Here is a 14,350-nt window from a genome sequence, read left to right as displayed (position 1 = left end):
GTGTAGTTAACTAGCTTGTCCTGCGTTGCCTGTTAAATTATCATTGAATCACAGCCTACTTCAACTAACTGGTGATTAAACAAGTGCATTCGTGAAAAAAATGCACTGCCATTGCACCAATTTGTACCTAACCATAAAACATCAATGCCTTTCTTAAAATCAATACACAAGTATATATTTTTACATCCGCATATTTAGTTAATATTGCCTGCTAACATTCATTTCATTATTTATTTGATTGATGTACAGTCGTGGCCAAAAGTTGAGAATGACATATGAATTTTCAAAGTCTGCATGATGACAATTTGCATATACTCCAGAATGATCAGATGAATTGCAATTCATTGCAAAGTCCCTTTTTGCCATGCAAATGAACTGAATCCAATTTTTTTCCCCCACTGCATTTCAGCCCTGCCACAAAAGGACCAGCTGACATGTCAGTGATTCTCTCGTTAACACAGGTGTGATTGTTGACGAGGACAAGGCTGGAGCTCACTCCATACTGATTGAGTTCGAATAACAGACTGGAAGCTTCAAAAGGAGGGTGGTGCTTGGAATCATTGTTCTTCCTCTGTCAACAATGGTTACCTGCAAGGAAACACGTGCAGTCATCATTGCTTTGCACAAAAAGGGCTTCACAGACAAGGATATTGCTGCCAGTAAGATTGCACCTAAATCAACCGTTTATTGGATCATCAAGAACTTCAAGGAGAGCAGTTCAATTGTTGTGAAGAAGGCTTCAGGGCGTCCAAGAAAGTCCAGCAAGCGCCAGGACCGTCTCCTAAAGTTGATTCAGCTGCGGGATCGGGGCACCACCAGTACAGAGCTTGCTCAGGAATGGCAGCAGGCAGGTGTGAGTGCATCTGCACGCACAGTGAGGCGAAGACTTTGATTATGGCCTGCTGTCAAGAAGGGCAGCAAAGAAACCACTTCTCTCTAGGAAAACCATCAGGGACAGACTGATATTCTGCAAAAGGTACAGGGATTGGACTGCTGAGGACTGGGGTAAAGTCATTTTCTCTGATGAATCCCCTTTCCGATTGTTTGGGGATCCGGAAAAAAGCTTGTCCGGAGAAGACAAGGTGAGCGCTACCATCAGTCCTGTGTCATGCCAACAGTAAAGCATCCTGACATCATTCATGTGTGGGGTTGCTTCTCAGCCAAGGGAGTGGTCTCACTCACAGTTTTGCCTAAGAACACAGCCATGAATAAAGAATGGTACCAACACATCTTCCGAGAGCAACTTCTCCCAACCATCCAGGAACAGTTTGGTGACGAACAATGCCTTTTCCAGCATGATGGACCACCTTGCCATAAGGCAAAAGTGATAAGTGGCTCGGGGAACAAAACATTGATATTTTAATTGACAGCATGCCAGGGCAGATTGCAGAGGTCTTGAAAAAGAAGGGTCAACACTGCAAATATTGACTCTTTGAGGTACCCCTGAGGTGCCCCAGTGTTGAAGATCAGTGTGGCAGATGTGTTACCTACCCTTACCAACTGGGGGTGGCCCATCAGGTAGTACAGGATCCAGTTGCAGAGGGAGGTGTTTAGTCCCAGGGTCCTTAGCTTCGTGATGATCTTTGTGGGCACTATGGTGTTGAACGCTGAGATGTAGTCAATGAACAGCATTCTCATATAGGTGTTCCTTTTGTCCAGGTGGGAAAGGGCAGTGTGGAGTGTGATTGAAATTATGTCATCTCTGGATCTGTTGGGGCGGTATGCGAATTGGAGTGGCTCTAGGGTTTCCGGGATGAAGGTGTTGATGCGAGTCATGACCAGCCTTTCAAAGCACTTCACGGTTACCGACATGAGTGCTATGGGGCGGTCGTCATTTAGGTATGTCATCGTTGCTTTATTGGGCACAGGGACTATGGTGGTCTGTTTGAAACATGTGGTTCTTACAGACTTGGTCAGGGAGAGGTTGAAAATGTCAGTTGGTCCGCGCATGCTCAGAGGACACTTCCTGGTAATCTGTCTGGCCCCGCAACCTTGTGAATGTTGACCTGTTTAAAAGGTCTTGCTCACATTGCCTACAGAGAGGGTGATCACACAGTCATCCAGATCACATCAAGCAGTATAGTCTTGAACACACCGCCCATAGTCAACAATCAACTTTTAATTTCCAGCAAGGGACATTTGTTTTTTTACTCACATTAATTCATACAACATACATTGGCATAATTGTCACTAATTGACACTGATGGAGGGTGAAGTCTTTAGAGCCCAGTCTGAATGTTGCCCCATATCCATCACAGTAACCACACGGGAAACAAATATACAACCTTATGGTTGCTAATCAGATTCCCTGGAATAAGACAAACCTACCCAGAGCTTTTGACCCATTTAAAATCAGTGGGCTATTAGAGTTCCAAGGGCTTTGCTCCCCCTCCAAAAATGACTAGTAATCATGTCCCATCTGATTTAATTGACAACGGGCTAATGAGGGAAGAACACCCTGAGGGTTGTTCTCTCGCTCTCAAACTCAGAGGAAGTGTTTCAGTGTAGTCATACGTTTGATTAGTCATAGTTAGGTAAAATATTCAGTAGCTAACTGTGTTTGTTCTGTGACAATGGAGAGTAAAAGTTCTGAAAAGGAATGATAAAAAATAAAATCCCAAACTATTGTAGAATGCCTGAAGAGCCTGTGGAGGCCACAATGAGAAGCTCAGAAGTCTTGGAAACAGGATGCAGGAGATAAAAAGGCAGGCCAGTGTGGGTATGGAGGGACATGACAGAACATTGCATAACATGTAGAAAATGCATGGAAACTGTATGCCTTATCAATGCAGTGTTTGACAAAATATGAACATTACCATTATTGCACAGATGTATGCATTTAGTTTGCAAGACGACAAAAACATAAGAATGTAGCTACAACCGAGAGGACTGTCAACCACCATCCCGGCATTTAGTTTTAGAGTGGTGTCTTGTGGCTTTTCAGCATTGCAGCAATTTCAAAAGCTTAGGCCAAGGAAATTAGGCTACATTAATAAGGTTCTCAAAGGGCCAAGCTAATTCTAATTGTTGGGATCACCACTCAGCAAATCTGTGTAATTACTGAGACTTTTTTTAAAATTAAAGTGTGTATTGTTATAAAAAAAAGAACTGTAGTATTTGGCTCTAAAGATAAGCGGCTGCGTCTCAGCAAGGGGATAGGTATGTAACATTATCCTCGTGCAATTAAGAATTCCACCAGTGCCAACTTTCAAAAAAGGCAATTAGGAAGCGTGGGTGCCCAATTAGCACTTCAGCAAGAGACATTTTCATGACCAACTGCTTATCTGGTGGTTTTTCTGTGGGGGGGGGGGGGGGTTATGACTAAATCCTCTAATCTTCATGGAAACAAAATCAGCAGCTTGTTTCGAGGTACCCTGTTTGTTTTAGCTCAGGCACTGGGCTGGCGTTCTCCGAGGTGGGGAGAGCGACATTAGGCCTCCTGGCGTCTTCGTTATGCAGTTGTTCGTGTGAAACATTAATCCCACCACTGCCGCCATTGTTTATGAATAAGCCTCTGTTGTACAGATGCGTGAATGAGTCTGCTGCTGGTTGCGTTGCTCTCCCTCTTCATGGCATTCTACAAAGTGCTAAGTTAAGCACCTCTAAATGCACATGAGAATTAAAGACTATAGCGTCTGACAGTCTCCAGGGTTGATGAACCTATGCTGCAAATACCAGGTCACCTCAGAAGTGGCCTTCTATGATAACATTTTAGCAAGACATTCTCCAGAGAAAGTACGCCAGGTATTGTATTTACTAATCACCAGCAATACTGGTAAAAATGTAGGCTATTGGGCCTAGCCTACATGAGTTTTCAAATGTGTTTATTAAGATACCACACAATGGGTTGATTTAACCTCATCAAAACTGTGTTAAGTTCACTGACTCTTGGGCTATGCACCGTGTACTTGACTGACTGCCTTTAGAGTCAGACTACGTATCATCCATGGGACGGCACCAGTGCTTCAGACAGTCACCCTGCCAAGGCTCCAGTCGACAGCCCTCTGTCCACATGTGGCAGTGATCCACTGTGAAGAGACCCGCATCTTAATTGGGTCATCATTTAAACTGTCCTAAAGAGTGGTCCATTAGGCTCCCAGGGAAGTAAGGGTATGCAGCTCTGAGTGTGACATTGTAAAGAGTCACCTATGGACTTGTGTGTAGATGGTGTGTGCATTCCAATTAGTGAATTTAAGCATTAGCTAAAATGTATTAGGGCCTCAACTATAATATGTCAATGAAACTGCTATATTTCGCTCTGTAGTGGATCTGTGCTGATATATTTATTTTCAATGAAGCCAAAATCACTCAATAAGAAAAATGACTTGATACGAAACTGTTTTGTTCTGGTATTTGGTGTTATATATGACAAGATGAGGTGGGGTAATTTGTAACCACTGGCACAGCATCTCACACCACATGCTAGTTTGCAGCAGCCAGGTCACCGCAGCTCAACCAACACACACCATATTAAGATATACAATACCAGATAAAGAAGAGGAACTTGTGTTGCATCAGACTCCAGTCGTGTGAAATGTCTCACATTGAGTCAGTGCAGTGGACTGATGAGTGGCTGGTTAATATATATATTTTTTTAAACACCTCACTACCCAGGTTTCCATCCAACCATGTCATGCAGATTAATTACCTGACTAGGGCTCCAAATACAAGTTAGGAGCACCAGAAAAGACCTATTTAAAAACATATCATTTTTAATTGATATACAGCCTTTATTGGGCCTATATTAATTAGTTACAGTGCCTTGCGAAAGTATTCGGCCCCCTTGAACTTTGTGACCTTTTGCCACATTTCAGGCTTCAAACATAAAGATATAAAACTGTATTTTTTTGTGAAGAATCAACAACAAGTGGGACACAATCATGAAGTGGAACGACATTTATTGGATATTTCAAACTTTAACAAATCAAAAACTGAAAAATTGGGCGAGCAAAATTATTCAACCCCTTTACTTTGAGCAGCAAACTCTCTCCAGAAGTTAAGTGAAGATCTCTGAATGATCCAATGTTGACCTAAATGACTAATGATGATAAATACAATCCACCTGTGTGTAATCAAGTCTCCGTATAAATGCACCTGCACTGTGATAGTCTCAGAAGTCCGTTAAAAGCGCAGAGAGCATCATGAAGAACAAGGAACACACCAGGCAGGTCCGAGATACTGTTGTGAAGAAGTTTAAAGCCGGATTTGGATACAAAAAGATTTCCCAAGCTTTAAACATCCCAAGGAGCACTGTGCAAGCAATAATATTGAAATGGAAGGAGTATCAGACCACTGCAAATCTACCAAGACCTGGCCGTCCCTCTAAACTTTCAGCTCATACAAGGAGAAGACTGATCAGAGATGCAGCCAAGAGGCCCATGATCACCCTGGATGAACTGCAGAGATCTACAACTGAGGTGGGAGACTCTGTCCATAGGACAACAATCGTATATTGCACAAATCTGGCCTTTATGTAAGAGTGGCAAGAAGAAAGCCATTTCTTAAAGATATCCATAAAAAGTGTCGTTTAAAGTTTGCCACAAGCCACCTGGGAGACACACCAAACATGTGGAAAAAGGTGCTCTGGTCAGATGAAACCAAAATTGAACTTTTTGGCAACAATGCAAAACGTTATGTTTGGCGTAAAAGCAACACAGCTGAACACACCATCCCACTGTCAAACATGGTGGTGGCAGCATCATGGTTTGGGCCTGCTTTTCTTCAGCAGGGACAGGGAAGATGGTTAAAATTGATGGGAAGATGGATGGAGCCAAATACAGGACCATTCTGGAAGAAAACCTGATGGAGTCTGCAAAAGACCTGAGACTGGGACGGAGATTTGTCTTCCAACAAGACAATGATCCAAAACATAAAGCAAAATCTACAATGGAATGGTTCAAAAATAAACATATCCAGGTGTTAGAATGGCCAAGTCAAAGTCCAGACCTGAATCCAATCGAGAATCTGTGGAAAGAACTGAAAACTGCTGTTCACAAATGCTCTCCATCCAACCTCACTGAGCTCGAGCTGTTTTGCAAGGAGGAATGGGAAAAAAATTCAGTCTCTGACAGTGGGATGGTGTGTTCAGCTGTGTTGCTTTTACGCCAAACATAAAGTTTTGCATTGTTGCCAAAAAGTTCAATTTTGGTTTCATCTGACCAGAGCACCTTCTTCCACATGGTTTGTGTGTCTCCCAGGTGGCTTGTGGCAAACTTTAGACGACACTTTTTATGGATATCTTTAAGAAATGGCTTTCTTCTTGCCACTCTTCCATAAAGGCCAGATTTGTGCAATATACGTCTGATTGTTGTCCTATGGACAGAGTCTCCCACCTCAGCTGTAGATCTCTGCAGTTCATCCAGAGTGATCATGGGCCTCTTGGCTGCATCGCTGATCAGTCTTCTCCTTGTATGAGCTGAAAGTTTAGAGGGACGGCCAGGTCTTGGTAGATTTGCAGTGGTCTGATACTCCTTCCATTTCAATATTATCGCTTGCACAGTGTTCCTTGGGATGTTTAAAGCTTGGGAAATCTTTTTGTATCCAAATCCGGCTTTAAACTTCTTCACAACAGTATCTCGGACCTGCCTGGTGTGTTCCTTGTTCTTCATGATGCTCTCTGCGCTTTTAACCTGTTAGAGCTCTAGGGGCGCTATTTCATTTTTGGATAAAAAACGTTCCCGTTTTAAGCGCGATATTTTGTCACGACTATGCATATTTTTGGAAAGTTTTGGAAAGAAAACACTCTGAAGTTTCAGAATCTGCAAAGATTTTGTCTGTAAGTGCCCCAGAACTCATTCTACAGGCGAAACCAAGATGATGCATCACCCAGGAATTAGCAGAATTTCTGAAGCTCTGTTTTCCATTCTCTCCTTATATGGCTGTGATTGCGCAACGAATGAGCCTACACTTTCTGTCGTTCGCCCAAGGTCTTAGCAGCATTGTGATGTATTTGTAGGCATATCATTGGAAGATTGACCATAAGAGACTACATTTTCCAAGTGTCCGCCTGGTGTCCTGCGTCGAATTCGGTGCGCAATTGCCAGCTGCTTCTACTTTACCATTTGATTCAGGGGAGAAAGCATGTGTCCAAGAACGATGTATCAATGAAGAGATATGTGAAAAACACCTTGATGATTGATTCTAAACAACGTTTGCCATGTTTTCAGTCGATATTATGGAGTTAATTTGGAAAAAAGTTCGCGTTTTGAGGACTGAATTTTCGGATTTTTTTTGGTAGCCAAATGTGATGTATAAAACGGAGCTATTTCTAATACACAAGGAATCTTTTTGGAAAAACTGAGCATCTGCTATCTAACTGAGAGTATCCTCATTGAAAACATCAGAAGTTCTTCAAAGGTAAATGATTTTATTTGAAGGCTTTTATGTTTTTGTTAATGTTGCGTGCTGGATGCTAACGCTAATGCTAACGCGAAATGCTAACGCGAAATGCTAACTCTAGCTAGCTACTTTTACACAAATTATTGTTTTCCTATGGTTGAGAAGCATATTTTGAAAATCTGAGATGACAGTGTTGTTTACAAAAGGCTAAGCTTGAGAGATGGCATATTTATTTCATTTCATTTGCGATTTTCATAAATAGTTAATGTTGTGTTATGCTAATGAGCTTGCTGATAGATTTACACAATCCTGGATACAGGGGTTTTTTCATAGCTAAACGTGACGCAGAAAACGGAGCGATTTGTCCTAAACAAATAATCTTTCAGGAAAAACTGAACATTTGCTATCTGAGAGTCTCCTCATTGAAAACATCTGAAGTTCTTCAAAGGTAAATTATTTTTTGGAATGCTTTTGTTTTTTTGTGTAAATGTTGCCAGCTGAATGCTAATGCTAAATGCTACGTTAGCCATCAATACTGTTACACAAATGCTTGTTTTGCAATGGTTGAGAAGCATATTTTGAAAATCTGAGATGACAGTGTTGTTAACAAAAGGCTAAGCTTGAGAGCTAGCATATTTATTTCATTTCATTTGCGATTTTCATGAATAGTTAACGTTGCGTTATGGTAATGAGCTTGAGTCTGTATTCACGAACCCGGATCCGGGATGGGGAGATCAGAAAGGTTAACGGACCTCTGAGACTATCACAGTGCAGGTTCATTTATACGGAGACTTGATTACACACAGGTGGATTGTATTTATCATCATTAGTCATTTAGGTCAACATTGGATCATTCAGAGATCCTCACTGAACTTCTGGAGAGAGTTTGCTGCACTGAAAGTAAAGGGGCTGAATAATTTTGCACGCCCAATTTTTCAGTTTTTGATTTGTTAAAAAAGTTTGAAATATCCAATAAATGTCGTTCCACTTCATGATTGTGTCCCACTTGTTGTTGAATCTTCACAAAAAAATACAGTTTTATATCTTTATGTTTTAAGCCTGAAATGTGGCAAAAGGTCGCAAAGTTCAAGGGGGCCGAATACTTTCGCAAGGCACTGTATGTAGGTATGGTTATCACTTTAACCATACCTACACGTACATACTACCTCAATTAGCCCGACTAACCTGTGCCGGTATATAGCCTCGCTGTTATCCTTCACTGTTTTTTTATTTCTTTACTTATCTATTGTTCACCTAATACCTATTTTTTTTACTTAAATTGCACTGTTGGTTAGGGCCTGTAAGGAAGAATTTCACTGTAAGGTTGTATTCGGCGCACCTGACAAATAAACTTTGATTTGAAATACATTAGTTTATTAGGAAAGGTAAATTGTTAATATGAATACCTGTCACAGAAATTAGTAAGTCATTTGTGGAATATTAGGTTTCTATATTATGTAAAAATGACTATTTTCCTATTGAGATACATTACATAGAAAAAATGTAAATGTCAGGTTTGTGATGGGAACGCATTTTATATTCATGTCTATGATCATTGGTCTCCGGAAGAACAAGCTATACCTTTTGCTTTCTTTCTGTGCCCCCAAATGTTTGCATATGCTGGTAGATGTACCAGGTTGTTAGCTAGCCAGCCAGCCAGCCAGCCAATGAGGTAACATTACTGAAGTATAAACAAACAGTTAACGACACGCAAGTAGTTTTAGAACAGCACACATGGTTTATGAATATATTGAATCTGCACTTTTTTTTCCTAGTGCACTCGGAGAAAAAATAATGAAACAGCAAAGCCTCATCATTACAACAATTATAAAATCTGAGATTTTCCTTCCTAGTCTCACAGTACACCCAAAATAAAACTCCTGGTCGCACAGCAAAATATTTAGTAAAAGAAAAATTGGTTGCACTTTAGAGCCCTATATATCTGACGTATTAAAAAAAGACTGGGCTGATGGAAACAAGAAATGTCAGTACAATTTAATAAAATGTCGACAGAATGTTGTCCTTCAACATGGTGGGATCTTTTAGTTAATTAGGCGAGAAATGGCATTGGGAATGCCTTAATGCTCAAATATTGATATAATAACCATCATATTAAGGTAAACTTGGAGTCACGTGAAGATATGTTGTCAGGTCCTCCCACTAAAGATGAAATAAGTTATGAGTCACTTCACAGGGTGATGAAAGTCCACAGTGATGAGCATGATGCTCCTTTCCAATAGAGGAAATTATTTTGGTGACACGATGATCAGCTGCCATTTGACAAATCAAAATTATCATAATAATTCCCGATGTAGGCTAGCCTACCGGTACTATTTGAGAGCTGTTGGCTAGAACATATGTGCCAAGACCAGAGTGCATATATGCTATTTAACACAACAGTTTGTGACAAAACTAAAATAGATAGTGTTGAAAATGCAATGGAAATACATTGAACTTTTGATTTTTATTCAGGACATAACTTACGCAACAAAAGTACCTTCTATGCACTAAATCATCGCGCAATGCTTTATATCCGCAACAAGTCAGTTTGGTGGAAACACACCACTGGTGGGAAAGTGCATGTTTTCTTTATGCAGATTTTAGAATAAGTGCATGAAAATCTGTCACCAATTGGATGGAAACCTAGCCATTGTGGAAAACGGGGGGGTGGGGGGGGGGGGGAATTAAAATCAGTCCCCTTCATTACATCTTTGCTACTTGCCTGGTGCCCCAGCAGAAAGGGATGTGAAGGAAACAGGAGGAGAATCCACTGACTCATTGAGCTAAACATTTATTTTGTCAGCTAAAAAGGTGGCCAATCTGACAGGGAGATATGTACCTTTTAAAATAAGAGGTGATTTCACACTCCAGACCCAGTTATTTCCATTTCTCACAGCGTGAGGCCAGAAATGATAAAGCTCAGCACTTCACTAATGAGACTGACAAAAGCGAGTGCCACACACACTCTACAAAGATATATAGGCTAATATGATTGTGTAGGGAAACCCAATATGTTTAATCCCCCACAATGGATAGTCCTACTGCAGCAACACTTGACACAAAAGCCTGCAGCAGCAGACATTGGCTACCCTTACTCAGGAGCGGGATGTGAGAAGAATTATTATTCCATTAGAAAACATTTCCATTGAATATGGTTATGACCACATGATTGTGTGGTTAAAAAAGAGAACCCCAATTTGTGGCCAGAACAATGAATATAAAAACATTTATTGACAAGTGCTGGATAGATTTCAAATCTGCTACACCTGCCGCATTACAATGATTCTGGGAATTACAGTATCAGTCAAAAGTTTAGACACACCTACTCAAGGGTTTTTCTTTATTTGTACTATTTTCTACATTGTAGAAAAGTGAAGACATCAAACTATGAAATAACACATATGGAATCATGTAGTAATATATTTGTTTTAAGTGTTAAACAAACCAAACTATATTTTCTATTTGAGATTATTCAAAGTAGCCACCCTTGCCTTGATGACAGCTTTGCACACTCTTAGCATTCTCTCAACCGGCTACACCTGGAATGCTTTTCCAACAGTCTTGAAGGAGTTCCCACATTTTCCTTCACTCTACAGTCCAACTCATCTCAAACCATCTCAATTGGGTTGAGGTTGGGTGATTGTGGAGGCCAGGTCATCTGATGCAGCATTCAATCACTCTCCTTGGTCAAATAGCTCTTACACAGCCTGGAGGTGTGTTGGGTCATTGTCCTGTTGAAAAACAAATGATAGTCCCACTAAGCCCAAACCAGATGGGATGGCGTATCACTGCAGAATGCTGTGGTAGCCATACTGGTTAAGTGTGCCTTGAATTCTAAATAAATCACTGACTGTCACCAGAAAAGCACCCCCACACCATCACACCTCCTCCTCCATGCTTCGCATTGGGAACCAAACATGCGGAGATCATCCGTTCATCTACTCTGCGTTTCCCAAAGATAAATTTGGACTCATCCGACCAAAGGACAGATTTCCCCTGTCTAATGTCCACTACTCTTGTTTATTGGCCCAAGTATGCATCTTCTTATGAGTGTCCTTTAGTAGAGGTATCTCTGCAGCAATTTGACCATGAAGGCCTGAGTCACACAGTCTCCTCTGAACAGTTGATGTTGAGATATGTCTGTTGCTTGAACTCTAAAGCATTTATTTGGGCTGCAATTTCTGAGGCTGGTATCTAATGAACTTATCCTCTGCAGCAAAGGTAACTCTGGGTCTTCCTTTCCTGTGGCAGTCCTCATGAGAGCCAGTTTCATCATAGCACTTGATGGTTTTTGCGACTGCATTTGAAAAAAATGTCAAAGTTCTTGAAATGTTCCAGATTGACTGACCTCCATGTCTTACATTAATGATGGACTGTTGTTTCTCTTTGCTTATTTGAGCCATCTTCTGTATACCAACCCTACCGTAGCTTGTCACAACACAACTGACTCGAACGCATTAAGGAAAGAAATTCCACAAATTAACAAGGCACACCTGCTTATTGAAATGCATTCCAGGTGAAGCTGGTTGAGAGAATGCCAAGCGTGTGCAAAGCTGTCATGGCTCGCTACTTTGAAGAATCCCAAATATAGTTTGATTTGTTTAACACTTTTTTGGTTACTACCGGATTCCATGCATGTAATTTCATAGTTTTGGTGTCTTCACTATTATTCTAAAATGTAGAAAAGTTTTTTTTGTTAAAGAAAAACCCCTTGAATGAGTAGGTGTCCAAACTTTTGACTGGTACTATATATTGCATTCATAATTGTATACAAACAAACTGGCTGAGTTGGGAGAATAATCTAACCTGTAGGTATGCAAATATTTCTCTACATTATGAGATATGGAAATTGTTTTCAGGACAGGTTCATGCATTATTCACTACATGGCTAGATTGATGATCAACAGCCTGAACCCCCTCATTCAATGTGACTGCCTACCTGTCATTTGGGGCATGTTATAAAACTGCAGTAGTCAATTTGAATAGATACTAGAGCACTGGTGGTGGATGCATCCGGAAGGAAATATACCCAGGACGGTTCAATAAAACCCTCTCTTAGATTGTTAGCTAGGTGTCAATGAACAATATAACAATTTGAGTGAATATGAAAAGTCCTTACTGGTTAGTGGGCGGCGCTGAGAGCGGGAAGACCACCTCCTCTTCCTCGTATTCTGGTCCATCCTGCATCTCGCTTTCATCCACAGTGCCGAGTCCCCCGTAGCCTGTGGGCAGCAGAGGTGGTGGTGGTAGTGGGGGGAAGACACTGGGCCCGTCTGGACCCGCCGAGGTGGGTGATATCCGGCTGCCGGGCCCCTCTGAGGTGGGGGAGTAGCACACACCGCCAATGGTCCCTGAGCTTGTTCCTTGACAAATTGCGTGTCCACCACCACCATTCCCTGTAGCGGACAAGACTGGTCCGGTAATATCTCCTCCAGATACGGGGTAAATCATACTCATATCAGGGAGGGCGTCCGGGGAGGTGTTCGACTGGTAGCGGGAGTTTGGTGCTGATCGCTGGCCAAAATCAGTGACCCGCACTCTGGTCTGATTGGGATAAAACGGAAAATGGGCCGTCTCGGGGCCTCCGCCGCCTGCCACCCCTGTCGAGACAGAGCCCGTGTCCTCACTACTGACCTCCGCAGCTATCATTTTAAGGAAAATGTGTAGAGGGGAATATGTCAAGAAGGGAACCTGCCCTCCCCCTCTAGTCTTGAAGCACTCCTTCACTGTTCGGGTTATTAAAAACACCACCAAAGTTTATTGGAAAACAACACGTTTAGTCAGCTAGCTTAGCTAACGTTAGTCGCTAGCAAAACGCTACTGTAGCTAGCGAACACCGCTCACTCACTAGCTACTAACGTTAGCTACTGCAGAGACACTTGAGGAGTTCTGGCTAAGTCTTCATTGTTTCATGAATTTAAAGTTCAGTGAGAATTGATGTTTTGAAAATAACGTTTAAATACCTTAAGGCAGAAGCAGATGTCGTATTTATTTCCTTTTTTCCTTGTCCTGCCTGCTCCTTCGGCAGCCCACTTGTCAGGGAGTGTTGTTTTATTGTCACTGCCTGTGTTAAATCCCGTATTTTTGCTTTTGTTGTTTTGTTCCTACGGAGTTCGCAAACGGTCTCCTCTGTCACCTGAGCCTCTGGTGGACTTAATTTACCCAATGTAGCCCAGCAGGTGAGAAAATTACAGCAATTCTTTCTTGCGTAACTTCTCTTTTCTTTTCTTTCTCGATTACGGGGCTGATGGCTTGCTGCCGCCGATGTTCGCTCGCTCCCTCCCTCTCTCTCTTTCTCTCTCCCTTTTCTCGCTTGGCGCGTGCTAGCTCACGCGCAGGCCCAGCCAAGCGAGTACCGAGTAAAACCACGACACGAGCTTCACCCATGATATCTGGCATTGTATCCTATCGGTGGTCAAGAAATCTGAAAGAGGTAGTTCTACTCAATTCTACTCTATTATATTCCGTTTTAATCTAGAATAGAATAGTTTATTGTTTTCAGGAGGAAATTATTTTCCACACGCTTATATCAAACAAACCAACATAGGCAATAATTAAGCAATAAAGCCCGAGTGGGTGTGGTATATGGCCAATATGCCACGGCTAAGGGCTGTTCTTCGCCTTATCGCTATTATAAACTGTTTACCAATGTAATTAGAGCAGTAAAAATAAGTGTTTTGTCATACCTCTGATATACCACGGCTGTCAGTCAACCAGCATTCAGGACACGAACCACCCAGTTTATAAATGAAATGTAGGCCTACTGGTATTTTTGTATTTATTTAACCCTTATTTCACCAGGTAAATGGACTGAGAACACATTCTCATTTACAGCATCGACCTGGGAAATAGTTACAGGGGAGAGGAGGGGAAGCCTAGTCTTTTCAATAAGACACATTTTGTCAGAAGTATCCCCCCAAATCTATAAATGATTAATATCTCAAAATCTAGAAATTATTCATATATTTATATTTATTATTATTATTATTATTACCTTCTGATTTGAAACACA

General features: G+C 41.5%; 1 protein-coding gene across 8 annotated transcripts in view; it reads right to left on the bottom strand.

Annotated features, from left to right (window-relative positions):
- LOC110525313 (ras GTPase-activating protein 1) overlaps positions 1-13,697 on the bottom strand; it is a 51,291-nt gene extending 37,594 nt beyond the window's left edge. The window contains exons 1-2 of one of the 8 annotated variants that reach the window (XM_036979445.1): positions 13,302-13,695; positions 12,458-13,064 (exon numbers count right to left, since the gene is read on the bottom strand). In XM_036979445.1, the coding sequence (XP_036835340.1) occupies positions 12,458-12,987 (530 nt within the window). In that variant the 5' untranslated portion in view covers positions 12,988-13,064; positions 13,302-13,695. Of the gene's footprint in view, positions 1-12,457 lie in introns of all 8 variants that reach the window. The other 7 variants (XM_036979449.1, XM_036979450.1, XM_036979451.1 and 4 more) reach the window with 7 other exon arrangements.
- Between the last annotated feature and the right edge of the window lie 653 nt (positions 13,698-14,350).

This window comes from Oncorhynchus mykiss, chromosome 6 (assembly GCF_013265735.2).
Source record: "Oncorhynchus mykiss isolate Arlee chromosome 6, USDA_OmykA_1.1, whole genome shotgun sequence".
NCBI lineage: Eukaryota > Metazoa > Chordata > Actinopteri > Salmoniformes > Salmonidae > Oncorhynchus > Oncorhynchus mykiss.
This window is presented reverse-complemented; position numbering and strand designations above follow the sequence as displayed.